A 26677-nucleotide genomic window follows, 5' to 3' on the forward strand; every position below is an offset into this window, starting at 1 on the left:
GATGTATTATATGTTGACGAGCTAAAAATGGGGAATTTCCCAACCTATCTGATGCAATTGGAAACCTCACTTCTAATATAGAATTCGATGTTCTCAATGCATTGCAACGCCGGAGCACTGACACTGCTGAATTGCTTAGCAGGTTACCTAGCCTGCTGCGTTTTATTAAAGTCGGCAGGAAAAACCATTGATGACCTTCGGCAATAATTCCATTGCATATACGGCACATAGGAAACTAACTTGGAAGGAGATCTCAGTGTAAATCACAGGCGCTTAACATCATCACCTATATTGGGACCGTTTTAAGGAACAAAACAACATATATCCTAGATGCCTAGGGAGGCAAAAATTCTTTCTACATGCAATTTTCAGATTTTTCATTTTAATATTCTTTTGGTGAAATCTGCAGCCGAAGGACTCTGCATCAGTAATTTTTGGTCAATAAATTTATTTGAGTGTCAAGACAATTGTTTGATATTTTATTGATAATTTCAAATACTTAATGCCTAGTGGCACTGGTATCATAATAAAAATAATGGTTGCCATAGTGCCATACTTCATGGTCTTTGACTCTGTAAACATCAAAGTCGAAAAGTGGCTGTTTTTCTATGAAAGACTATTATTTACAATACCAGCATAAGTAGTTGTGCAGTAGTAGTGCACAAAAATGCACCACTTTTCTAAACAGCCTTTACAAAACAATTTCGCTCTAAGTGGGGTCCCTTAGAACCACATACATGTATGCGCATATGCCACTACAGGTGTAAATTTTTATCATTATGAAATGATTACTTCCACAATGCGTTAATTTAATTGCACCATATCAGAATACTTTTGTTGAAAATATGGACTTTCCCTACATACCTTGGAGAACACTGTCCATGTTGAAGCAACAAAATCGATCAAGTTGTTGCTCAATCGCATTGTTCTTAGAGAATTTTCAAGTTCCATGGATGTTTCGTGAATGAGCAACGACCTTTTAGTATCGAATTCCAAACAGACCTCCTGTTAATGAAGGGTTCCATCTATCTTTTGATGATTTTAATTGTAATGATCTGAAATTCCAAGATTGGAAATTGAAACGCGAAAAACAAATTTTCACCTTAAAATAAACAAAAAAATCAAATCAATATGATACCATTTCTCCAACTTTATTCATAGATTCTTACAATAGATAGTATACCATAAAACCCCGACCGCTTACAAAAATATATTTGTATTTTTCTCGAAAAACTACTTAATCTTTGGGAGGATACCTTATACGGCACTCATTAGCCTGATAGTACTGCAGAACTTGCCATTTCGCTAACACCGCATGTGTTGTCACCTCTGAAGACACGATAATAGCCTTGCTCGCCCCAACGCTTACCCCAAGAATTCTTCACAATCCAATAGGGAAGTGTTTTATTGAAAAGTGGATATTCTGCGACACCATAACCAACAATCAGCACACCGTGATCGATACCACCAGCTCGGCATAAAAGCTTCCAAGGATGTGAAATTCCTCCGCGATAGAATTGCATAGCGTTCGCGTTGATCCCTGTAAGTAACGTTACAATCATTTATATAAAATTTGTCGACGAATGGCTTACCAATTGAAATCGGCCCGTTGTTCACCAACCACAATGCCATAGCAGTTTCATTTTTGGGAAGATCAACGGCACCCTTAACTTTAACATGTGACATGGTTTTGTTGAAGGAACACTTGGATTTCTTCGCTTTGTAAGGATACTCGTTTTCCAACTCCAAACCGCCAATTTCTTCAATTGCTCTGTTTCGAAGGGGAAAAAAAAACAAAATTTGATTGCAAATCGATTCTATATGATTTGTTCAATAATAAATTAGAACTCACTTGTATGCATTGTCTGGTAATCCACCGGCACAGCCGTTATCAATTGTATCACAGTCCACCAACTCTTGCTCAGAATACTCTTCTAATTTTCCTGTATTCACAGCATGAATGCCCTCTATGTTGCCGATTACACTGAACGCCCAACAAGATCCGCATGCTCCTTGATCTTTTACCTAATAGATAATGATAAAAATAAAAGAAAGTAGTTAGCAATCTTGAAGGAAATAGTTTAGATTTTAGGTCGAGTTTGATCTGTTATTATTATGTTCTGATCGAAGCATTCGCGGAACTAACACTTTTCCGGGGAAGAGATCTAGGTTCCTGACAGAAGTAAGTGCCGTTTTAGCGGGTAAAATCACTTGGCATACTATAAAGAGCACAATGCCTATACCCATGCTTACAGCATGACCCTCGAAACACTGCGGTTGAAAGTCGTTCAACGGGCCTGGTGGGTCGTGGGGAAAATATAATACAACAATACCATATTCAAAAGATGCGTGCTACCTAATAAGTATCCTAACCACGGATGCCACAGTGTTATATTGCAGCGTGGTGGATCGAATTTTTTGGTGCAGAGCGATGGATGGATAGTTAGTTAACTTGTGTAGGATCTGGTTTAAGGATACCATAATGTAGACTATTGGTTTATTGTAGATCCTAAAAAAGTTCCCTTAAGTAAACAGTCCTGTCCTTTCGCTAGACTCAAAAAATATTCGACTAGTTTCGTCCGGTCAAAAACCTTTTCTGGCTTCGTTATTTCCCAGACATAATGCAAATGCAGGAAAGTCTAATATGATATGGCAGATCGTTTTGTGCTACTCATTGCAAAGTCAGCATGTTGGGTTTTCGATGTAGCAGTCGTCGTGCGCAGTGGCCTAACAATGTTCTCATTTTGATTCTAATCAGTTTTAAAGTTGTGGCTGTTCTGATTCGCCGTCGTTACTGTGATACGAATTTGCTGTACCTGTAGCGCAACGATATTCCTCACCATAGACTAGCTGTTTGGTCTCCCAGCTACGAATTTGCTAATTCCAAGTGTAGGTTCTAGCTTTATAGATGTTGATTGGGACGCCTTTACTGCAAATACAACATCTAGACTTTAATGCTGCCTGGTTGTAGATTCTGACGCACAGGCTTATCGCACACACTACTGCTTAAGATGCAGTAGTGATTTAGCATAGAGCTAGCTGCAAGTCGACTTTCGGATTCACTCTATGTACTTCCGTTCCCGTCCCATATCCTCTTTTTGAGTTATCTATATACCATAGAAACTGACTTCCCTCTAAATATTCATATGCCGCCTTTGCAGTTCCAATATTCCAAATTCACGTGTCCTTTACCGATGCGCGGGTCTGCGCCGGATCCTAAAAAATGCCAAACCAACTGCGCGTACTCCTAAAGAATAAATAACACGCAAGTTAAATAAAAAAAAATATAATAACGGATCGACCGCGCGCATGAAGCTGTAAAACTCCGGATCGAGAGTGCCACGATCTCCCTTCCTCCTCTTTAACCCCGCAATTCTCACATTAATGAAGGGACATCTTCCAATAGAATGACCTGAAGATATCAAGGCAGGGAGGGAACCTCGAAGGCTGCGCCTCACAATACATCCGAAGCATCGATTGAGAATGCGATTCGGCGTGGAGCTTCCCTTTCGATCGATAGCTCTTCTTTCTTGGTCATCTACGGCCACTCAGGTCGTTGGACGATCGTAAATTCCATTTGATCATTACATATTATACGACCCAAGAGTAACAGTTAAAACAATAGTCGGGAGCCTGGATAAATGCTCTGCAGCGTTTCTCTACTATATCTTTGGTTAAGGCGACTTTACCAGAGCTTTAAAGGGAGACTCAATTTTATCGAACGGAACGATGTGCCTAAGCACATACGCGGCAAGCAAAAAGGTGAAATGGCAGAACAAACTGTGTGCTTTCAACAACTATGTGAGGAGGTCGATATAATACTCTGGAATATGTTTTACAAGGTCTTAATGAAAATCCTGTGAGGATTCCACATACAAAAAAAGATAACCACTAACCTGTCTTCTCATAGAAGCTACGGGAAGCCCAGAGGGCGCAATATCTCTAATCAATGCGGAGGAGTTGCAGTCGGATGGCATTCCCCACAAAGCTTTGAAGGGTAGGTCCAATCTTTTCACGAATCAAGTACATTCCCTGGAAATTGGTGCTACTACCAAACGGCGAAAAGGAGACCGGACATTATATCGCCCTATCTGCCGGATGGACTTAATGGGGGAGATGTTGGAAAGAGTCGCTTAGAACAGGTTAATATCGTTGAAAACATCAACAACTTATATGAATATCAATAAGAGTGTCGGCGTGCCTACGCTATGATGGATGTTATAAGCATGGTTGTAGCTTTGACAAGAGGCACAGTCAGTTCTACTAAGTGAGGTACTGTCATGACCATTGATGTGAAAAAAGGGGCGTACAATTCTTTAAAAAAAACGCGATACAGACGACCTAGGTGATTTGGTCTCGCAAAAAGTTCTCAACCGCAAACTCCATTCCTTTATCGTTGGTACAAAAAGGAAAATAATGCATTGTTTTGAAAAAAAACCAATACTTTCTTCTCCAGATTTCACAACTCAAATACTATAATAAGTTCCCATAGTACTTCCCACTGATGTGTCTGGAGTAAGTTGCTCCCCATTTGGTCCGGTCCGACATCAAGTGGATGCGGACTTAGGACCCCGCAATTCTTAATAAAAAGATCTTTTATTGTTGTGAGAAAAGGAACAAACTCATCCAAAGTAGAGTTGGTTGAGGGGAGGACTCCAGACGACTGTTAGGAATATCAAATTGGTGGACATCGGCGCATAACTGTGATCTTGCTAGCTTCTTATTGAGGCGAAGATCATGTACGTATTTCATGATCATGTATGTATTCCAATTGACGGCGCAGTAATTATCCCATCATAATGAACGATTTAATAATAATAACTTCAAGTATGATGAAGGATTGGTACAGCTTTAATGATATGTATTTATTTGAACTGGGAATAGCCATGTTTCATATGTGTGTTTGAGAGTTCTCGTACTTTAACAAATCTCAATGCTTTTTAGGAGTCTTGATACTTTGACAAACGTGATATTATTCCATTTCCATTTCTTTCAATGGCCTTGCAAAGTCCTACAATGCAATACAATGGAGTAGATCATACATATCCATCATGTCTGAGTTTGGCCTTTACATTTAAGATAGAGGCACTATCAACCACCGGATTCAAATTCGAATTTTAGCAAATTTATTCCTGCTTAAGAAGGCAAACTCTATTAACTTATTTTTTTTATTGTGAAAATGTAAATTTTCCAAGGAGCACTCTACTTACTTGTGTTATGGCACCTTTTTCCCTCCAATCAAAACTACGAGGCAACTCCACATCTGGAATTTCTGCTAATGGATTTTGTATATGATTACTATCCGAAATATATTCATCATAACGCAATCCTGTCCTCTTAGCATATTCTTCTGGTCTCATATCGGCAAAATCAGTAATTCCATATTTTGCGGTACCTTCTTCCACTTCATTGAGCATCTTAATTTTCTGTAAATTCGTTGTGAATATCTTGAATCGTTCCTCTTCTTCGAAAGTGTGTGCATAGGAACGTTGGAAATTTTGTATAAATTTAGCAAACAGTCTTTGCTCTTTTGTCCTTTTGCTATGCGGGATTGACAGAACGGAAGGATAGAAGGAGTAGAAGAAATCAATTGGATTGTTATCACATCTCCAGTTCAAAGTGTTCAAACGATTCGATTGTTGAATAAAAACCATTGTACAAGTGTCTTCTGTCTCGTCCGGTAATACAAATCTTCCATTAATGATGTATTTGGTATTATTCGAATGCGTGTTTGTGATGCCTAAGTAGATTTCAATCGCCCTGGGGGGAAGTGAAACGAATTCTTTTATAGGGTCTGCAAATTTTGTAGATCTAAATTGAAAGAAGCTACTTAGAGACCAATACTAATACCAATTGTGAGCGGCATGCACTAGATACCCTCTATTTCTATAAACTTACTAATAATAAATAAAATAAAAATATTATAATCCAATAACATTGAAAATTATTCATTAAAGATAAAGGTGTAATCCTAAATTTTTGTAGAAAAATAAACGAGTTAGAACTTGCAACATAAAATAAGATTCTGCTGAATTCTTTCTGATGAAGCTCTGAAATAAGGGCTGTCCTCATCTAGAATGGAATGCACAATTGCAGGGTATATCGACTTTACACGAACACACAATTTTTTTTACGATGATTTCTGAATATTTTTGTTCTGCATTTCAAATAAAAAGAGGGAGAGAGACATTTGAGCGTAGTGAACCTGAAGCATTTGGTTTGTTTTTGCCATATATGCTTAGAAACAGTATTTTTTGGCCTTAGTAAAACTGGCAGTATTCTTGAAGTACATCTTCTTAAACTGAGATCTAGGATACAAGATAATGCTAAGTGAAACCTGCCCTATTGAATCAAAAGTATGTCTGTGGTGTGCCATCATCTCACGGCCTTTCCAATTTGCTGTTTTGGGTTCAATTTTTCAACTAATTCCTTCTGAATAGCAGCTGCAGGAGTTGCTATACTATTGTTGAAATATGTTTAAGCATATTAAAAGTGAAATTCCACTTTGTTCGAACATCCTGGATCACCGTTTTGTTCGAATACTTTCCTCAATTTGTTACATACCAAATTGCAGTGATGTAAACATCCCATAATAGCTTTACTTTCCTTCTTTGCAATCAGTGCTGCAACGCTGTAATGACCTTTGTGGGGAGAAAGTGTTGAGATATGTTCACGTTTACCAAACATTATCCCCACTGCTTTTATAATATTATATTTTCTGAATTTGTTATCGTAACTGGATGTCAGATACCAATCTACTCAGCTGTGAATGAGTACCTGAGTAAAATCAGGGTAATAATCTCAGGCGAGCGCAATGTTGACCAGATTGCCCCCTACAGTGTACTGTAGTGTACTGCTACGGTCTTGGTTAAATGCTCTAACACACTTCAAGGTCCTGATCCAACATGGATTGTTGCGCCAACAATTATTATTATTATACTCTTAAATGAGCTTTTCAGTAATCTGGAACACCCCGGTCTTGCTTCTGACAACACAGCCCTCGCCAGCATTAAGTAATGTGAAGTAACTCTTAAAAAGTTCCGATTTTCAAAATCAGCCCAGATATCACTCGTGAAGGAATACGTTTCAACAAAATTAAACTTAGCTTTTAACGAAGGAGAATCTTGATCGTAATTTTTTATAGTGGTGCGGATAGTTTTGTGGGTAGACATGATATACCGTGAGCACTTTTCGGAGTTGAAAGTCGCTGGTTTTTAAATCATTTTTCTCATTTTCATTCTCTTTATAAGCGCAAACGTCGTGTAACGCTAGGTTTATCAGAGATTGACCATAATTCTGTTGACTCGCAGCATATGGTGGAAAAATGCTCGATGGTCTTGTTTTAATCAAACGGTTTCTGACCTTGTTGACGTGCAAATCTTTTGTAACCGATTTTGAAATGCTTAGGCTCGAGATGCTTTTTCAAGTATGTCGTGTTTCACACGTTTTGTTTCGATCTCCACAGTGTCAATCCTTTTGTTGTGGTGAAGTTGTAGAGGTTAGCAGTTAGTAAATACCCACAAACAACATACAAATTTTAAGAATGAGAAACACCATCTCACAAGGTGTAACTGAAACTGAATTATAAACTCCTCTGAACATGAAGGTTGAAATACTAAACTGACTAGTGATAACAGACAGTTAATTTGCACACGCGGTGACCATATCGATTTCAAAAAGATCGATTGTTCAAATTAATTATTGATTTTCCCTATTCATTTTCAGGGAGAGAATCGAAACGGAAATGAAAAATTTCCATGGGATAATCCACTGTTAGAATTAAAATCAGATCAGACCACCAAAAAGAGGATGAGGTGCGAATTCGATTCAAGGGATTTCATCTTTAGCAAGAATGGGTGGGTTAACGTCAATCGTAATATAAAGAAGGCGTGATGTCTCCCAAGGAGTCGGAGGGAAACGAATGGATTTAATTTGTTCTCTCGGACAGGATTACAGCCATCACAACTACAACGGCAGAAAACAAGAGTGCGAGAAAAATAAAGGATTACAATCGATTAAAGAAAGGTGGTCCGGGCTTGATAGATGGTTCACAAGTACAACAAAAGAATCGGAATAAAAACGAACAATTCCTAGAAAATAGGCAAAAAGTCAAGAAAAAAGAGGATAATGAGAATCCAGACATTTTTTTCCACGGAACGAACGATTAATGCAAAGCGCCAAAAATTGCCATTAATATACTTACACCGTATCTAAATTTATTTATGTATATACGATCAAATGCTAAACTCAAAAAAGTATTCGGTGGACCAAAGAAATTTACTCTCCAAATGGTTTGCGATTCCATCAAGGGGACTCATGACTCTCTTGATCCTACAACTAATTGGGATAATTTTATTTTAATACATGGATGATGATAGGCCATACTAATTGGGAAGAAATTGTGTGCTGTTGTTTTTAGGGTATGTGCTCCTCACTTTAGATGTGGTTTTGTCTAGACCACAGCAGCATCTTATTAGATGCCCCTTCCTCCACTTCCTCGTAAAAGACGAACAGGAGGGAAGAAATTCGTGGACTAACAACTTGCAAGTTTCAAAACTATCTTGCTACCAAAACGTCAACAAGTCTTCGGGTAGGGGTTGACCTCACGGCTACGATCTATTGCTATCCAAAACAGTTTTATTGAGTTTCTGGAATGTATGTACGCACTTCGGCAGCCAGAATGCCTACTTTTTGTCCAACTTGAGCGACAATTCCGGCGATATACATAGGTTGGATATTCTGGACCTAAGCGAAGTGAGATGCTGGGACTCTGGAAAGCACCCCTCTCCATTAGCTATTGTACAATGAGAAGTCATTTGGTAGTAAAAACAAATGTGGTGTTGGATTGGTTTTGGCAGTTGCACTAGCCGCGATCTCGTCACCTGAGAGGCTTCTAACAGGATCTTGATTGTAGATGTCTGCAATTGTTGCCAATTCGCCACCACTGTTCAAACAGAGAGCTTGATATAAGTTCAATTGAGCTTACATTGATCCTTAACTAGTACTTAATCAAATCACACATCATGATCAGCAGTAGATTTAGGAGTTGTCTTCTGTTTACGTGGTTCGAAAGATACCATCATCTCATAGTCGGTCACCCTCGTTTGCATGCTCGCAGGGGGTCAAGTGTCGACCCTCTAAATTCAATATGAGATTTTCCCGCGATACGGCTGTTGGCCAGCAGTTGCTCGTAAATGACACAAATTCTAAACAGGCCGGTTGGGAATATTGGAGAGCAGTACGTCGCTATTAAAAGTCATGCGGGTCAAGTTGTCGGTCATATCTCAAAAGGGCGTTACAAGACCTGGCGGAGTGCAGAAACGTAGAGGAGGGACCATGAATGTAAGGAACTGAAAGTTCTATTAATCGCTACGAACGGAGGAGGTCATAACGCCTTCGAAATCCGTTGCCATTAAAAAGTATGAGAAGTACGGCGTGTATGACGTGCCGTGTGCTGATCATGGAAGCAAAGTTTGCCGAAAATAGTGACGATTTCACTACTGTATACTACGTCATGAAAGAACTTACAGGTAGGTGTTAGCCAATAGTCGTGCAAAAGACGTCATCTATGACCACGTTGGCCCGAAAGAGTCCACAGTGCCCCGCTACCAATTGAACTGAAAGCGCCATTCGCATAGCGGCAAGCTATTAGTTCAATTCTGGACGTGGAAGGCGTTGAGATGCAAATATAAGATATTTTTGTGTCTGAGCATTTATAAAAAAAATTTTTGTTCAAAACCTAAACAGACATGAAATTTTCGTTCATTGCCTAAACAGTCTGTGCCTGATGACCGTCGACAGACCGCATTAACGCACACACGTTCCGATTTTCCTTATTTCCTTTCAGGTGGCCGGTTGGTCAAATCGTTTTTTATTCAATCACTGAACAGCCCAAACTGACAGCCGCATCAAATCAACGTGTCGTCGGCCAACTGTTCAGGCGTAATTGATAGGACGAACAGATCGTGGATGGCGACTTTAAGGGACGTTAACGGTACGCTTCCCATCTATGATATTAAACAGCTGAAGAGATGGAAAGAGTGCTTCACTGCGATTCTCAAATGTTAGAAGTTGATGTGAAGTTCTCTTGTAGATGATATGCTCAGCCACTTCTCCAATCAGAAGCAAAGTTACCTTTGCTATTAACGCGCTCAAACGAAGTAAAGCCGCCAGCCCTGAAGTCTGTGCGAAGCTGCTACCTCTATTCATTGGTAAATCCTGGGAATCTGAAATCTTTCCCAGGGATAGCAAGAACGAAATGATCGTTAAGATTCTGAACAAGCGCATTTGTTTTGAGTCCGATAATTATAGGGGTATTAGGATTCTTTTCGCTGCCACGAACATACTGAAAAAACCCTGCAACATATCAATGAGCACTTGGAAAACTTGATCAACAAAGAGTGCTTGATTTCCTTTCTGGATTTTCCTGTACCGACCACATTAACACTCTTCGATCACCGATCTTAGATAGTTTTCGACAGCGTCAGTCTATTTGGAGTTCTCTATTGAGGAGAATTATTTCGGAAAAACGAATAGCTATTGTCAGAGTGACTTAGGATAGCGCAAAACCTCACGTGTTGCATCGTTTGGGAGTTCGAATCCATCATTTTGTGCTCAAAATGACACATTTTCTACAAATGGCAATGATTGCCGACTTTACCTGGAGCAGAGGGACACTGCCTCAGCTCTACCCAAGTAGCAGCAAGATCAAAAGTGGAAGCCAGTTATTGAGGTCTCTTCAAAAACGCTAAATTAACATATGCTTATGAAGTATAATTAGTGGAAATCACCGGATTCATGTCTAAATTGAATAAAACAAGGAACAGGCTACCATCATTTGTCATGCTGCTCCCAGGACAAAGCTGAGGAAGACATTATTTGATGAGTTCCCCTGAGCAACACCGGCAGTTACTATTTTTGATGAATTAGACATTAACAGCGTGTGTACAGGGCAATTCCACCGTTAGCGTGAGGTACTTCGAAGTTGATTGTTTTCATATAAAAAAAATTGTGTTTTTCTGTTTTGGCTCTAAGTCGTTACAACTAACTGTTGATTTCTACCCATTACTTATGATTTTATTCGATAACTAGAAAGGTTGAATTACAAAATTACAAATGAAAAGCTGAAGGTAAAGATCAGAAGTGATTCAATCTAGTTAGCGATGGCCGGACTAGTCGAAGCGTTAGCTTCACGATTCCAACTTCTTTCCCCAGTTTTGAATTTTGGTTACAATAATGAAGGTTTGTGATTGTCTAAAAGGGATAGAATAGTACAATGATCCTACTAAAGCAAGTCAAAAATCAAAAGCTCACAATTTCATGTATGAAAGATTTTGTGTGTTTCTTATGTAAGAAAATTTCGGTATATGGCAAATCCCGTTCGTTTCATTTTTACGTCTTCGGGGCATAGTATATGCATCGCTAAACGTACGACTTTTCACTTTCATCTTATATTGATCTGACGTCTTAAGAGACAGGAAAGGAACGAACTTAATTTACTCTAATTTTGCTAATAATATGTTTATATTCTCGTAACCATCTGCACATTTTGAAGGGTCCTAATAAATTTCTAAAAGAGAGTCATATACTATTGTTGGTTTTATTTGAGAAAATATTCGCATGGTGGGTATTTTAAGATCAAGATATATAAATGCTACAACAGGATTTTTTTGAGATTTTTCGGTTGAGTAACTTCTGAGCAGGGGCCGTGGTATAAATGCGTACACAAAATATCAAAAAAGCATGTGTGATAAAAACGTAGTAATACGCCATTGCTTTGATACCAAATATTTCAGATAGCTAAAATTCAGCGCATACTCGCTGGAGGAAGCGGAAACGGAAGAAGCAGCTAATTAACTGTAAGCATATTACGCAATTTTTGTTCTAGGATCAAATGATTTAATGTTAATCTAGTCTAAATTGACCAACACATCTTATTGTGCGGTTAAGATTATTCTTACATTTTTATCTTGAATGGAAAAAATACTGCTTCAAACCCCTTTAAGATGGTCCTAGCATGAAGATAAAATGACATTAGCAAATCGACTAAGTCCATGCACATGATTTGCTCAACTTATCGAATTATCTATAAAGTTAATTAGTGAATGACACACAATATGTTGTTTCAAATAAACTGATTTAATTATCAAAATTGTTAGTAACTTCTAAATCTACGTTTTACTGCATGCAAAAATTTTATGGCCATGCTGTTCTCAATAAAATTCCATTATAAAATTACTTTTTATACAACGGTTGACCCTTAGCCTTTTCAATAGCCTCCTTGGGAAGAAGATCGTTAACTTGTTCAAACAATATCGAATCTTCAGCTGAGCGACGATTTCTGGTGTTTTCACTCTTACAATCGATTTCAATTTGAACAGGATCTGGTAACCAAGAACGAGTCCAAATACTCAATACGCAATCTACCAAACTACCGTCCTCTGTGCGGAACTGCCCGTCGATTTTTTCCAATGTACCCGCCACTACTTGAGTCGTTGCACAATAAATTTTGTTTATTCTGTAAAAGAAAGTTTCAATAATTTATCAAGAAATTGGAAGTGTTAAATGAACTACCCCTTGACTGTATTTCCGGCTTGGAGTTGTCCTTTGTATTTTACTAGCTGACGGTTGACTTTACTTTGAAGCTCAGAGTATTCATCGCTGGAAACTGGTCTTGGGCCTCCAGCGAATCCTACACCACCTTGTGGGACGTTTAAGCCGCATTTTGAGGAATCGGTAACCTGTGAAAATTTTGAAATTAAATTATTTTGGATGGTGTCCTTACATATGAAGAAAAGCCTTTAAATTCACAAAGAATAGAACACGAACGAACAACCAAAAGGAAATAATGGTAAACAGGATATAAACATGCCAAAAAGGAGGCAAAATAGATGCAAATCAGTTTTTCACAGATATCGACTTTAGAAAAAGTAACTATTTCTGATAATTGAACAATTACTGAAGTAGAAAATGCAAATTTTTGTAGGCGATTTTCATCCGAAGTCGTAAAAGATAGCTTTTAGATAGTATTCATGTAGAGTGCAGCTAAAAACATTGGTAACATCCCATCTGTCCGAAAGTAAGTTAAACTAACATTAAATCTGAGACTTTCTTTGGTTTGAAAAAGATTGGATAAAAAGGAATTTCGTGTATGAGTAAAGCATTGGTTTTTGGCGAAAAAAGATGCTATTGTAGCCAAGGATTCGCTTGATAAACATTATTCGGACTTTGCATCAAGAAAATCAACCATTGAGAAGTGGCTTGCTTAGTTTAAACGAGGTGAAATGAGCACCGACGACGATGAACGCAGTGGACGCCCCAAAGAAGTTGTTACCGACGAAAGTGAAGTTGATCTAAGTAGCTGAAGCTTTAAAAATATCAAAGGAACGTATGGGACATATCATGCATGCGAAAACTCTGTTCAAAGTGGTCGCCGCGCAAGCTCACAATTGACCAATTGATTCTGAGCAGTGTTTGAAGCTCTTCCTCAATAAAAAACCCGAATATATGCGTCGACATGTGACAATGGACAAAACATTTCTCCATTATTTCACACCAGAATTAAAACGATCGTCATCTGAGTGGACTGCACGTGGTGAACCGACTGAACTAAAGCGTGCAAAGACCCAAAAGCTGGCTGTCAAGGCTATGGCATCAGTATTTTGGGATGCGAATGGTATAATGAAATTCCGACAAAACGGCCCCATTTGAAGAAGAAGAAAGTGCTGTTTCATCAAGACAATGCACCGCGTCACAAATCAATGAAAACGATAGCAAAATTGCATGAATTGGATTTCGAATTGCTTCCGCATCCACAATATTCTCCAGATCTGATCCAAAGCAACTATATTTGTTCTCAGAACACAAGAAAATGCTCGTTGGATAGAAATTGAACGCTGATGAAACTGAGGCCTATTTTGAGGCTAAAGGCAAATCGTATCCAAAAATTGTATGACCGCTATTATTGTTGTATCGTCCTCGAAGGCGACTATATTGAATAATAAGAACTTTCAGCCCAACTGTTATGTCGGATGGAAATTGAGACTAATGTAAGCGGTGAAGAATTTACGTCAGATAGATATATTCCAACCGCCAGCTTTTTGTGGTGACACTTCTATACAAGTAAATGTAAATACCGATTAGTTGTAAATTCGGCTATAGCCTCTGAGCACTCAGACCGTTGTGGCTCATTGTACTTGACTCTCCCGTCTAACTGAAATCCCGTACTCGTTAATATATCGCAGTATTTCGGTTAGTGGAGATCCGATGTCTGATGCGTCCATAGGCGGAGCATGGATTTCGCTTCTTCATTACAGGAGGGACACGTATCACCTTGACTAATTCCTATTCCGAACATATGTCCAGCTGAAAGTTGGTTGGTTGTTCGTCTAGTTTTGAGGATAGTGAAGTAAGTGTCGGTTGAACATGCTTGGGAAAGAAAGAGTAGTTTAAAGTCGAAATCGAAAAACTGATTAACATGTATCACAGTCATTCGGAACTATCGCAGTAATTATAAAAATAGACTCCAGAAACAAGATGCCTTAAAGGAAATAGCGGAAGAATTTAGAACGACGTCCAAAAAATACAAAGCAAAGTTCATAACTTGAAGAATCAATTTGATAGTGTCCAAAGTAGTGACTTTCCTTATGTGATGTACTAGAGGTAGGAGGTTATCTCCTACCAATTCTTCATGCCAGTCTCCAAGGGGATCAATTTTGAAAGCAAACCTTCCGAAACCAGCAGGTTTCATTCTTAAGAAAATTGTACACAGTGCAGGATTCTCAATACTGAACCTAGATATTAATTGCGATTTCTAAAATCCACTCTTAAGCCCCCGGTTTTTCATCTCTTCATTTTTAGAATAATAACACATGTTGGGCGCTTCAGGAATGATAATTTTTGTGTTTTCTTATATAAGAAAACTTGAGTACACGATATTTCCCCTTGTACATGGTTATACAATCAATTGTGCATTATTTTCAAGAATTGTTTGCATAGGTAATTTGCTCTGGAAACAACTGATCGATAATAGTCCACTTTAGTTAGTATCTGGTTTCACAGTGGGAGTTGATTTTTCTTAGCTGAGCGCGTAGAAGTTCACTTAAAAGACAGAAGGGCCTCCAGTGATGCCTTTGGGAATGTTTGTGTAACTCCCTGTCTGTCGTACTGAATTGTACTATGGGGATCTTAGCTGGATTCATACCCAGCCTCTCGCCTTCCTGTACCAGGCACTAGTGATTCCTAGTCCAGACTTTTAAGTTTCACATGAACTTATTGGACCGTAAGCATGGGATTTCATAGTTTCCATGTTATATGTCCACCAAATTTCGTTGGAATTTTATGGAGTCATTTTGGAGAAAAGTGCGTGGGACCGATTTATAGAAAGATGTGCCCGGAATAAAATAAATACGTATACTACCGGGATACAAGTAGACACAAGTGTAAACGACTAGGTACATTTATTCCAAGATTTTCGAAATAATTGTCCGTATGTTCTGTCATACACTTACCCCCGACATGAATAAATTGCAATTTCTATCTGCATGTAAACGGTCAATGCAATGTTTGTCCGACACTCAGTAATTTATTTCTAGAGACAAATGTCAGATGTAAACGCTCTTTAAGAAATAATGAACAATACATTTTCCACAATGTTTACAGACTCATTTCTAGGAAAAATAGGAACAGTTTCAGGAAAAATCTGCTCGGTTTCAACAATATTGAAACATCAATCTGTAAATAAAAGCGAGTTGTGTAGGGCTTGTTCGAAAGAAGGCCCATCTTATAACTGAGTCCAACCCAAGCCCCTATAACTATTTACCTTGTTTTCGACAAAGCACATCCATTCATCTTCGATTGAATAAGGGATTTCCGGTACCGGCACAAATACTACCCAACAGAATAAACGTCGAAATAAATGCCTTCGCGCTCGAATATAATCGCTTACGACACAAGTGACGAATACTACATTTATCTAGGATCATTTTCTATGATTGATCTCTTATTTATCATTCAGTGTATGTTATATCAGCCCTTCTAATTGTCTACCAATGACTATAGGACTAAAAAGGCCGAACAAACTAGAACCTGATGAGGATCATTAATTACAATAAAGCTGACGGGAATGCCTTTTATTATATTCCTTGTCCTATCAACAACTATTGAGATGTGTAATATTGAAATCACATTTAGAAGAGTCTCAATGAAATTGGATGCAAAATTCACTTCATCAGAATGAATTCCCAAGATCCGGCCAAATTTTCCCACTTCGGCTACCAGATTGACAGACGAAAAAGGACACATTTGAAGCAACAATCCCGGCAAACTGAGAATTATGGCCTGGAACTGTGGTATCAGTAAACCTATTGATGTTGTCTCTAATTATTCTTGAGACTTTAATGAAAGGGAAAATAATTCCCGAATTCCGAAAAAAACATCTAATGCTATGCAAAGAAAAGGGAATTTCCATTTTTCAACCTAGAGAAGGAAACAATACTAGGCAAATTGTAAGTCCTTATCATTTTCTTATCGCCTGTCGCTCTACCTAATAAATGCGAACTATATTCAACTCGTCAAAAATCAACACGGCTTCCGAAGGATGCATAACACCACGATGAGCTTGAATGCCATAACAACTCGAATTCATGATGTCTTTAACCAACCCTTTCTTTGGCTGCGAAACATTTTGGTGGCCCTTCATCTATCAAAAACTTTTGATGCGATTGTTCACACACAACTTTTATATGATATCAGACCTACATCCCTCCCGAAACAAATAACCAAGTGAACCGCCATTCAGAATGTGGGTCTCATAGAGGATTGTTATTTCCGACCCTATTCAACTTGTACCTTTTAGAAGTCCCTAGATTACATGAAGTGCTTCAAATTATCAGCTATGTTGATGATGACTCCAGTTTGACTACTGGAGGTGACATCTCTAACATTTGCGCTCGAACTTAAACTCCCAATGAGATCCGGAAATGATGAGCTTCTAATCAACAGCTGCTCTTTTCACCATTTCGACCAACGAAGTAAAGAGAGCACTGGATTTATCACTGGGCAATTAAATATATGCTCACCATTAGCTACCCTAAAATGGTTGGCGACCATGTTGATAAGCGATATATAGATCTATAGCAAGTCATGTAACTCTCATCTGGCTTCTTTAGTGGTACTCAATGGACGAACATTAAGACCTAACTGGCTGCACGCTGATATTATTTTCAAAACCATAATAATGTATTCACTAAGCAGGATTTGATAGAGTGCTACCAAAATTAATGCCTCAACACGTATCAGCACAATCGGCAAAGCACTTCCTTCTCTTAAAATCCGGCACAACATGAGAAAATCGGAAGAAGTAAAGAGGGAACCTCTCGACTACAGAAATGACATTACTCAGCTGCACCATGAGAAGATCCTAAAGTTGAATATGAAATTGAAACCCAACCTGGTACTGATGGAGCACCCACTTGCCATATCACCGGGAAGAAAACGTGCACGCAATCAGCAATGACTGGTGCTATCATCTCAATTCATGCATATCCCGAACCGATCATAAGATCCACAACACCTGCTTAGCGTGTAACACCCAACCATGGCGTTGAGAATATCTTTATCTTCAATTGTTCAGCACTTACACCAAAGCATTATAAGTCGAGTCAATTGAGACGGCTAGTTGGCCTCAATATGAAGGACGCCGGAAGACATCCTAAAATCAAACTGAATGCACATAAAACCGCGAGTTCGAATCATTTCTATGAAAGCAACCACAATAGAAACAACCAGCTCGCTTGTCAAGGCTCAGACATATCTAAACGTTATGTGTTAGAAATCTAAAAAAGTTTGATAATATATCGTTTACAATCCAGCCACATAGTCAAACCGAAGTGCCAATGTTGCAATACGAGGTGGCTTAAAATAAATAACGGTAATGAAATATGGAATAACTTTTGAAAATACCGTGGAACGTTTAGAAATATTTTCAACTCATTTATGACAGTAAACGTAATGAGAATGTGTGAAGAAATAATGGAGAGCTATAATCCTCAAGAGCGTGGAATTATTGTGTTTATTTTTCACTGAATAATTCGTCTATGAATTTCACACCGCGGGAATTTCTTTGATTATTTCCTGGTCCTCCAACGCACGTTCCAGCGTTTAGTCACTCGACTAGAAGAGACTGCATCAATAAGAGATTCATTATACAGTAGAAGATCCCAAGCTGCCCGGTCTGCCCTAAATATCGCTTCTGTGGCTGAAGATGTGATAGAAGACGCTAAACATCAACTAGATGCAGCGCATTTTGAGTTAAGATTTGGAGATGCTCCCTTATAAAGTGCAGACAGTCCATCACCTGTTGCCAGTTGCCCGTAAAATAATGTTTTTGTCAAAGCTCATTATGAGTGTCGAGGTCCATTTCTTAGTGGAAATCTGAGCGGAAAATATTTTCATTCATGAAGAGCCATTACACCCATTCAAAGTCAATTTATACTGCAGGCGCCATGATTCCATTCTTGTTTTTAGAACAAAGCGGGCCAAATAATTACTGGGAATGGTGAGCGGTTAAAGTCGTGATTAATATATCCCTCATGCCACAATTGGAAGAATTAGCAGGGCAAGTGGATCCAGCAGGACGGTGCCAATTCGCACGCAGCATGCAACACAATGACCATCCGGAGGCCGGTGTTTTCAGGCCGTTCGATATCGCGTTTTGATGGTATTCACTGGCTGGCAAAATTACCACATTTAATCGTCACAGACTTCCTTCTGTGAATAAGCCCCTCTGGAAGTCCTAAAAGAAAACCACAGACAGGAAATAAATAACTTTTGACCAGAAATGTTTCAAGAAAGCTATGGATTATGCCATAAAATGGACCAAAATTGTAATTAATAATGACGACAATATATGCTATAAGTCAAAGCTGAGCACTAACGAAAGAAATTTGTTCAACCCTCGCATAAGGCTGAAAACATAGTGGAGTGGTGCGCAAGGCGACGATGATATCAAGGTGCAAAGCGCTTTGTTCACCGTTCGACTATGTCTTCAGCTATAGGCGGTCGACATTACTTCTGGATATTCAATGGAGAAACTTTTGAGCCTTTCCCTCTTGATAGCACCATACATGATGTAGGTAACGTAGCAGTAAAAAAATTGACCAAATAACAAATAGGTGGAACCATGGAATAATCTCAGAAAATTGAGAGCAAATGAAGATTAACGTCATGAAGATGGTAAGATCAGTGAGGGGTTCTCATTAATCAGGTGACCCTGATGGAATGCGAATGCGAAAAAATATTTTAAAAGCTACCAAATATTGAGAGACGAGGTAATAAATGCCACGAGTGAGAGGTCAAATACCACCACTTATTGTCCATTATCTGCTGGAAAATTAGCGTATAGTTGGACATAGCCGTCATTGTTTATCGTCGGAGGGACGATCCATGCTTTTGCATGTGCCAGTCGTGTAGGCAAGATCAAATCTACAAAATATAAATTGCAGCGTAATTCATAGGGAAGTAAACCAGACAATATTTGTTATTGCAACGACTGTGCGATATTGTAGCGCAGTAAGATGCCACTCATACTTCATTTCTGTGGGCGCACAACTTATTTCCACTATTAAGAAATATTTAATTGCGAGTTGAAATTTGATTACCCTTCCCAAATTTTCACAGGACATCTCAGAGATAAAGGCAGTATTTCCCAAGCTTCAGATTGGATGATACGTTAAGTGGTCCTAAATGTGAAGTAACTGTAAGGACTCAAAGCTATTGGCTAAAATCGAAAAGAGAGAAATGGAAGCTTATCAAAGCGCCGAAAGTCAATGTGTACCCTCAAAATATAGTTGGTCACAAGAGAACAATCACACAATTTTCCGCGCAATTGTATTCATTGAACTAGGATTTCCTACGAAAAACAATGACATGATGAATTAAGAATTTTGAAAAACATTTGTGAAGTGATTGAATTTATGGGTATTACTTTAATCTCCAGCACATAGAAAGGTTTTTGCCGTTACTAATAGAAGACGTACAAACTGGCTTCATCCAAATCGAGCAGGCGGCGATGGAGGCGAGATCTTGGGCTGCACATCAATGAAGGCAAGACAAAGTATATGATGGCAACGTCAACAAAAACCAACCAAGCAACAACATCAATCCGCGCTGGTCAAACGGGAAGAATGAAGATAGGAAACTACAACTTTGAGACTGTTGATAATTTCTCCTATCTAGGGTGAAAAATCACAACCGCTAACAGCTACGATGATGAAATCCGCGCACTGTTATTGTCAGCCAACAGATCCTATTTCAGGTTACAAAAACTGTTCCGCTCGAAGCCTCTCACCATAGGGTCAAAGCTCTTACTGTACAAGACAGTGATCTTGCCAGTTCTCATGTGTTCCTCGGAGACTTGGGTTCTCAGCAAGAAAAGTTGCGAATTCTTGGCAGCGTTCGAGAGAAGAATCCTTCGAAAAATTTTTGACTCCCTACATGAGGATGGATGATTCCGTAGCCTACATAATAACGAAATCTATTAGCGATACCATGACCGTCAGGTTGTGGATAAAATCCGGCTCAATAGGTTATGGTGGGCGGGGCACTTAATCCGTATGAATGAGGATGATCCAGCCCGGAAAGTTTATAAGGACAATATCTATGGTAGAAAAAGAAGACGAGGCAGACCCTGCCTAAGATGGAGCGATGACGTAGGTCAGGACGCCAGAGAGCTTTTAGGGATATCGAATTGGTGGACCTCGGCGTAAAACCGGGATGTGTGGAGTTCCTTATTAAGGCAGACCTAGACCGGATACCGGTTGTTGCGCCGTTGATAATGATGAAAAGAAGGGGGCCCTATTTGGAAGCAGTAATCCCTGATAATCATTTTTGCTTTACGGCAAATTCATTTTACCTAGATAAGAGCTGCAATGTTGGGGCGCTAAGAAAATCGGAATTCTAAAACAATGACAGAAAAAATTCAAAAAGATATATCGAATATTGTTTAATTTTTTTGATTTGTTGTTATAATCTGCCATTAGCGACTTAAACCAAGGTGGTCGCGCCTAATCAAAAGTATAGAAAGACGTTCGAGACCTCGGCGATATATTTTGCGCTATGGGAAAGCAGACGTAGGAAGAGGCCTAAGAATAAACTAGAGCGAAACCAGTGAAGAATATAATTAGAATGGGAAGTTACACCTTTGAGGGTCAATTTTTGCCTACCATGGTATAAAGGTACCCGATAACCACTTACTGCAAACCACCATGCATGAAAGGATATAAGCTCCAACGAAGCCCTTTTATATTCTTCAAATAATCTAAGATGAAATTTCTACTAAGAAAACACCAAATGGAATCTACATGTATCGCACCATGGTGACCAGTGCTGAACTATGGTGTTAATATAGAGATAATGGTGACTACCTATATTACATGTGGGCATCAAGACCCTTGAGGAAAATAATAGCCCCAAAACTGCTTGCGAAAAGTCATCGAGATAGATAAGCTTTTGACGAACAAAAAGTTGATAACGATATGGATAATGAGAATTGCCAAATGGTATCGGAAAGAGAGGAGGGAGCCGACTAATATGACGAATGATTGCTGCGGAAACCTACCCCCACGTGATCTATAGTGCTTTTATGATGTGTGAAATGCAATTAAGTCGAATATTCAGTCTGCCAATAGAAAAAATCTCTGGGCAATTTGGGAAAAAAAATAATAGAATCAATGATAGGCATCCTCGCGGAGGTATTGATCAAATGTGATTATGATCAGGTTTACAAAAGAGTTAAGAAAGAAATTGTTTAGATAAGATCTGTGGCTTGTCAATTTCTGAACAAATCCAAAGTGTGATTGAAACGACATGTGAGAGTGGTCAATAATAATACACCAGAAAAATTAAAACAGTATCTGAATTTCTCATGAGTATATTTATTAACAAATCATTAGTTCTTAAGATTAAACAAAAATATATATTAAAATTTAGCGAAATTTATAAAAAATGTGCACTTCTAAAACTATAACAAATTCGCATGAAAATAAGCGTGTTCAAAATAAATATCACGCATGCCATACCTTTTTAGGTTTTCATTCCAATGAATCTACTTCAAACTGGAATATTTTGACCATCGGCAGGTAAAGGCTTCTGCAGCAAGGCGTCTTGGCATGGCATGGGATTTCCTGCATCTTTGCTTTGCTCTTGATTATTAGAGTCGTTTGGAGTCAATGATTGCCCTTCGTTTGTTTGAGGTAGTGACTCTTTCAAGTTCATATTTTCGACATTTTCTGCCTGTACTTGTCCCTCGGCATTATTAGAAATCGTTGATACAGATTCATCTGCACCGGTTCGTGAGTTTCCTTGGTTCAATTCTACTTGCTTTTGAACATTGCGATCAATTGGAGGTGAACTGGCAGCATTCACATCAAAACCTTCATTGACTGGCTTTTGCCTATCAGAATCGACTAGAACTCCATCGGTTGCGGGAGTCATACTTACAACTGCATCATCAGAACCGCCATTTATGGGCTTTCTGATATCAGAATCAGCTGCAACTGTATCTGTTGCAGGGGTCACCCGAACAACGATGTGTTCGGGTTCGACAACTGGTTGTCTAAAAATGCTATCTAAAATCGCTTTACTATCTTCACTCATTTGTCGCCCATCCGATTCTGTTTGGGGTAAATTCGATTCCGCAGGATTTAGCTGTGGATTTTCAGGTCGCATGTTTTCACCAGGAGCATTATCAGCATTAATTGTTCCGGGGGGAGGAGTCTGTGCACTTGAGCAAGGCAATGATCCTTCATTTTGAGCATTGTCACCCCCAACATTAGAAGACTTTTCTGGTACTGTGGAATCCATTCCAAATAGGCTACCCAGTAACGCTAAACTATCGCCACTCAAGGAAGGAGCAACTGTGGTTGTTTTTTCCGGTACAATTTGAGATTCTATTCCTAGAATAACTCCGGTAGCAACATCTGAAGTTTCTTTATCAGCCGCTGCATTTGTAGACTCCTCAGTTTCAGTGATGGGTTTTTGCTTTTTCTTTGCCATTATTTGTTTTTCTAAATCAGATAAATCGCCTTGAGTTACTTCTGTATTGGAACTATTGAAGACAGTATTTCCTTCATATTTACTAGGATCGAATTTGTCATTTTCATCGGCTGTACAATTCGTAGTTCTCAACCTGCGATACTTATCACCATATTCTGTTGTTATCCATGGCTTCTCGATAATTACAAACCAACAAATAACTTCATTTTTGTTTATATCCTTCGCATTGACCAATAATTCATAAAGAACTCCATCGACTATTTCACGGGTCGCTCGTATAACATATTGAAAGGTTAAGCTTTGTGGCAAATGAACTATGGCCATATTGGCTAATCCAACTAAATTAGGTCGTAGTTCTTCTACACTTCCTGGTGGTTTGATGATGATTGGTTCCGGGATGATTTCATTCACTGGATGTTCTGGAATTGTCTCATTTTCAACAGCAGGACGATCCTGAAGAAAAGGAATAGGTTTTTCGTTTTCCAGAACTGCTTTGAATTTATAAATTTTAATGTTCATATTGTTAATAAGGCATAGATAATATCACGTTAATTGCACTGAATGAACCATACGGCCAAGCTCTGATACAGAGAAGTTTAGTATTGAAAATTAACTATGAACTAAAGAGAAATTTTGAATATTGTTTCGTGTATCTTGACTTGGATGGAATGTTATAGTTCATGCGGATAAAAATAATAAATCGTAAACCTGTTCGTTAACAGTTTTGCGCGAACAGAACGTGAGAAGAAAGCAAATAGGAATGTGCATATATAGGATTTATCGGCCATGAACCTACAGAGGTAATATCTTTGAAAATTCATGCTAGAGTTCATAGATAATACAAGTAAATGAGATGAATAGAAGTTTGCTCATAAGTTGTGAACTTTAACATCACCGATTTGAGCAGGCATTAAAATTGCAAGAGAGACTGCTGCGCCTGAGTGAAACTTACTAAATATGAATTCAAAGACCAGCTTCAACACGAAAACTTGGTAAAGATCTGGTTTTCTCCTCCTATTCCCATAGAAAAATCAACCTAAGTTAATGTCCTATTCATGCTGGATTAAACTGGAAACCCTTTAACCTTCCTTCTTCGTTAATACTTGATTTGTATCATTTCACAAGAACTTTGCTATTTGAAACAACTTTCCACTGTTATAAGTAGCCGAATTTGAGGCTTCACATTCCAGATACAGTCCCGATCCTCCGACTCCGTCTTCCAAATTAAAATATTTAGCAACTCTTTACTGACATCGTTAATCTGGTTTCTGTACTTTCCTGTTAGTTATCAATCTCGTTGATTTCTGCTTTATAAACTTTTGTTGTCCATTTGTAGTGGGTGCATCGTAATTTAGGCACTTTCTTAGTTACTGTCCCTCGTTGCGCTATACTAAACCTTTTCAGAAACAGATAGCGGACAAATCCTTATGTTTTGGACATAATTAAGCTCCACTAGTTACAAAGATCTATGAAAGATGTTCCTTCATATATCATTAGAATGTATCTTTAGCATATTTAAAAATTTTGTTAAGATGATTGTTTTTCGACGCTGTAGTGAAATTGTGTGCTTTGGAAGTAGACAAATTGACAATTGAATCAGCTTTTTTCAATCGTGTAAGCAAAATTATATTTCAGACGGGGATATTGATGAGTAGTGAAGGACGGAACGTGTGAAGTGTCTGTGTTTACATACCACTCTGCTAACTAGTTCGGGAATACAAGCGGGGGAGACGCGGCAGGATCACAAATTGCGAATATTTGAGTTGTCTTTTTGTTACTTTCCCAGTTCACAGTGGGAAATTCTTCAGCGAGTCATTCACGAAGCACTGAAAACCCCAGCATTGCAAGCAAAAGAATATCTACTGGAAAAATTGAGGGAAAGTGTCCGGAGTAAAGGTTCATTCTGTTTGTAGGTCTTCCTTTTTCTTCACACTACCCATCGACATGATCTTGGGTCTGAAACTTGACAAAAAGAATCACAGATCGTAATCTTACCAGAAGCAACCCTATGTTGTTCGTTGTGTCGCAGGAGGTCTTATAGAAGACGTGGAAGATATTAAAAACCGATTGGCTTAATATTTTGAAGTAGTAAAAGTTATAAGAGCATCTGCCCCTTATCCATGACCATCATCTCAACCATTACTCATGCCTGAAAAAATAAGAAGTAAAAATGCTTCAAAAGGTGGAAGTACCCAATGAGTGGATCACCTTAGAAACACGTGGCGCGCAACTACAGAGGAGTAGTGTAGGTCACTTGGTAAGTGCTAGAGGGCGCTCAACAACATTAGCATTAACAAACCGATAATGACGGCGGGTAAGAGCGGTTGATATGATACATCTCATTTAAGGGACAATGACTGCCACATATCAGCTATGGACAAGATACTTACAGAGGATGCCGTTAACATAGAGAACATAGCTGAACTTAGGGAAGAAAGAAATGTAGTACTAACGGATTGAATTGATAGAATATATTATGGTGACAGTGTTATTCGCAAAAGAAGTGTTTAAATGTCGTGTCGCCAAATAACTGTGACATTAAAGTTTCATGTGCTCTTGAGCAAAATTTGAACCACTGAATCTATGCCGGGAGGGTAGTACAAAGATCTGATATTTATAAAAAGGAGATAGCCTTTGTTGGAAAAACTATAGAGGGCTATCATTTCCGTGGATGGGTGAAAAAGTACTGTCAAAAATTATTGAAATGATGCTGAAACCTTTCACAATAAATATAATACGTAGAAAAATCATTGATTGTTCAGATTTTTTCATCAAAGGTAAAAGTTAATGTACATCAAACATTCAAACAGGCGAACGAAATTGTAATCTCATCCAAATTAATTACGCTCTCATTAGAACGATAATGAAGTAATCTATTGCTTAAGCAGAATCAGCTAATAGGACTTTGGAACAGACTTGGGACTGAAACGAGGTAATGAATTGGCGCTGTTGAGCATTGCTCTGAAGCGTTGTTGTACAAGTTTTTTGTACAAATCATCCTAGATACTGTAAATTTCCTTAGAAAGTTGGAATTCAACACCGCCTTCAATGGGAAATCTATGTAGAGTGGATGGACGACAGGAGAATTTCTAAAAATCTCGAAACAGATTGAAGACGGTGTTGAATTCCAACTTTCTAAGGAATATATATCCGAAACAGAATGAATTGCATGACCGCACCATCGAAGATACTACTCTCGCAATCTTTCCATGGTAAATGGAATCTAATATCGATCATAGATCGCAAAGAAAGCCAGTTGGGGAACGCCACGTCATCCAAGTTGCGTTAATGCATAATTTACCAGTGGCTGATAGCATTGAACCATATTTATTTCACTGAGTTCTTGGCAGATTGTTATCACTAACAGTGCCAATTTTATCGGGGTAGATCAAAAGCTCGGTTTTATTTAGATTCAGTCTAAAGTTGATGCTATTCACCACTAAAACAAAGGGTACCTGTGCTCCACTTTTCGTGGCTAAATGAACAAAGACCGGCTCTTTCGTCCAATGTAAAGTATCGGGGAATAATCCTAGATTCTAAGTTAAGTCAAAGATTGAACATAGCACTGAGGGTTAGGCCTGTATAGCCTTCTACGTCTGTAAGGAAATGGGGTCTCTGGACAAGA

General features: G+C 38.6%; 1 protein-coding gene across 1 annotated transcript in view; it reads right to left on the reverse strand.

Annotated features, from left to right (window-relative positions):
• Positions 1-1126: 1126 nt before the first annotated feature.
• LOC119659005 (putative cysteine proteinase CG12163) overlaps positions 1127-26677 on the reverse strand; it is a 39526-nt gene continuing 13975 nt past the window's right edge. Inside the window, exons 2-8 of the mRNA XM_038066891.1 lie at positions 22111-23505; positions 12574-12740; positions 12239-12517; positions 5211-5760; positions 1853-2025; positions 1593-1771; positions 1127-1540 (exon numbers count right to left, since the gene is read on the reverse strand). Coding sequence (XP_037922819.1) covers positions 1272-1540; positions 1593-1771; positions 1853-2025; positions 5211-5760; positions 12239-12517; positions 12574-12740; positions 22111-23505 — 3012 coding nt within the window. The 3' untranslated portion in view covers positions 1127-1271. The remainder of the gene's footprint in view (positions 1541-1592; positions 1772-1852; positions 2026-5210; positions 5761-12238; positions 12518-12573; positions 12741-22110; positions 23506-26677) is intronic.

The sequence above is a fragment of the Hermetia illucens genome, chromosome 6, assembly GCF_905115235.1.
Source record: "Hermetia illucens chromosome 6, iHerIll2.2.curated.20191125, whole genome shotgun sequence".
Lineage (NCBI taxonomy): Eukaryota > Metazoa > Arthropoda > Insecta > Diptera > Stratiomyidae > Hermetia > Hermetia illucens.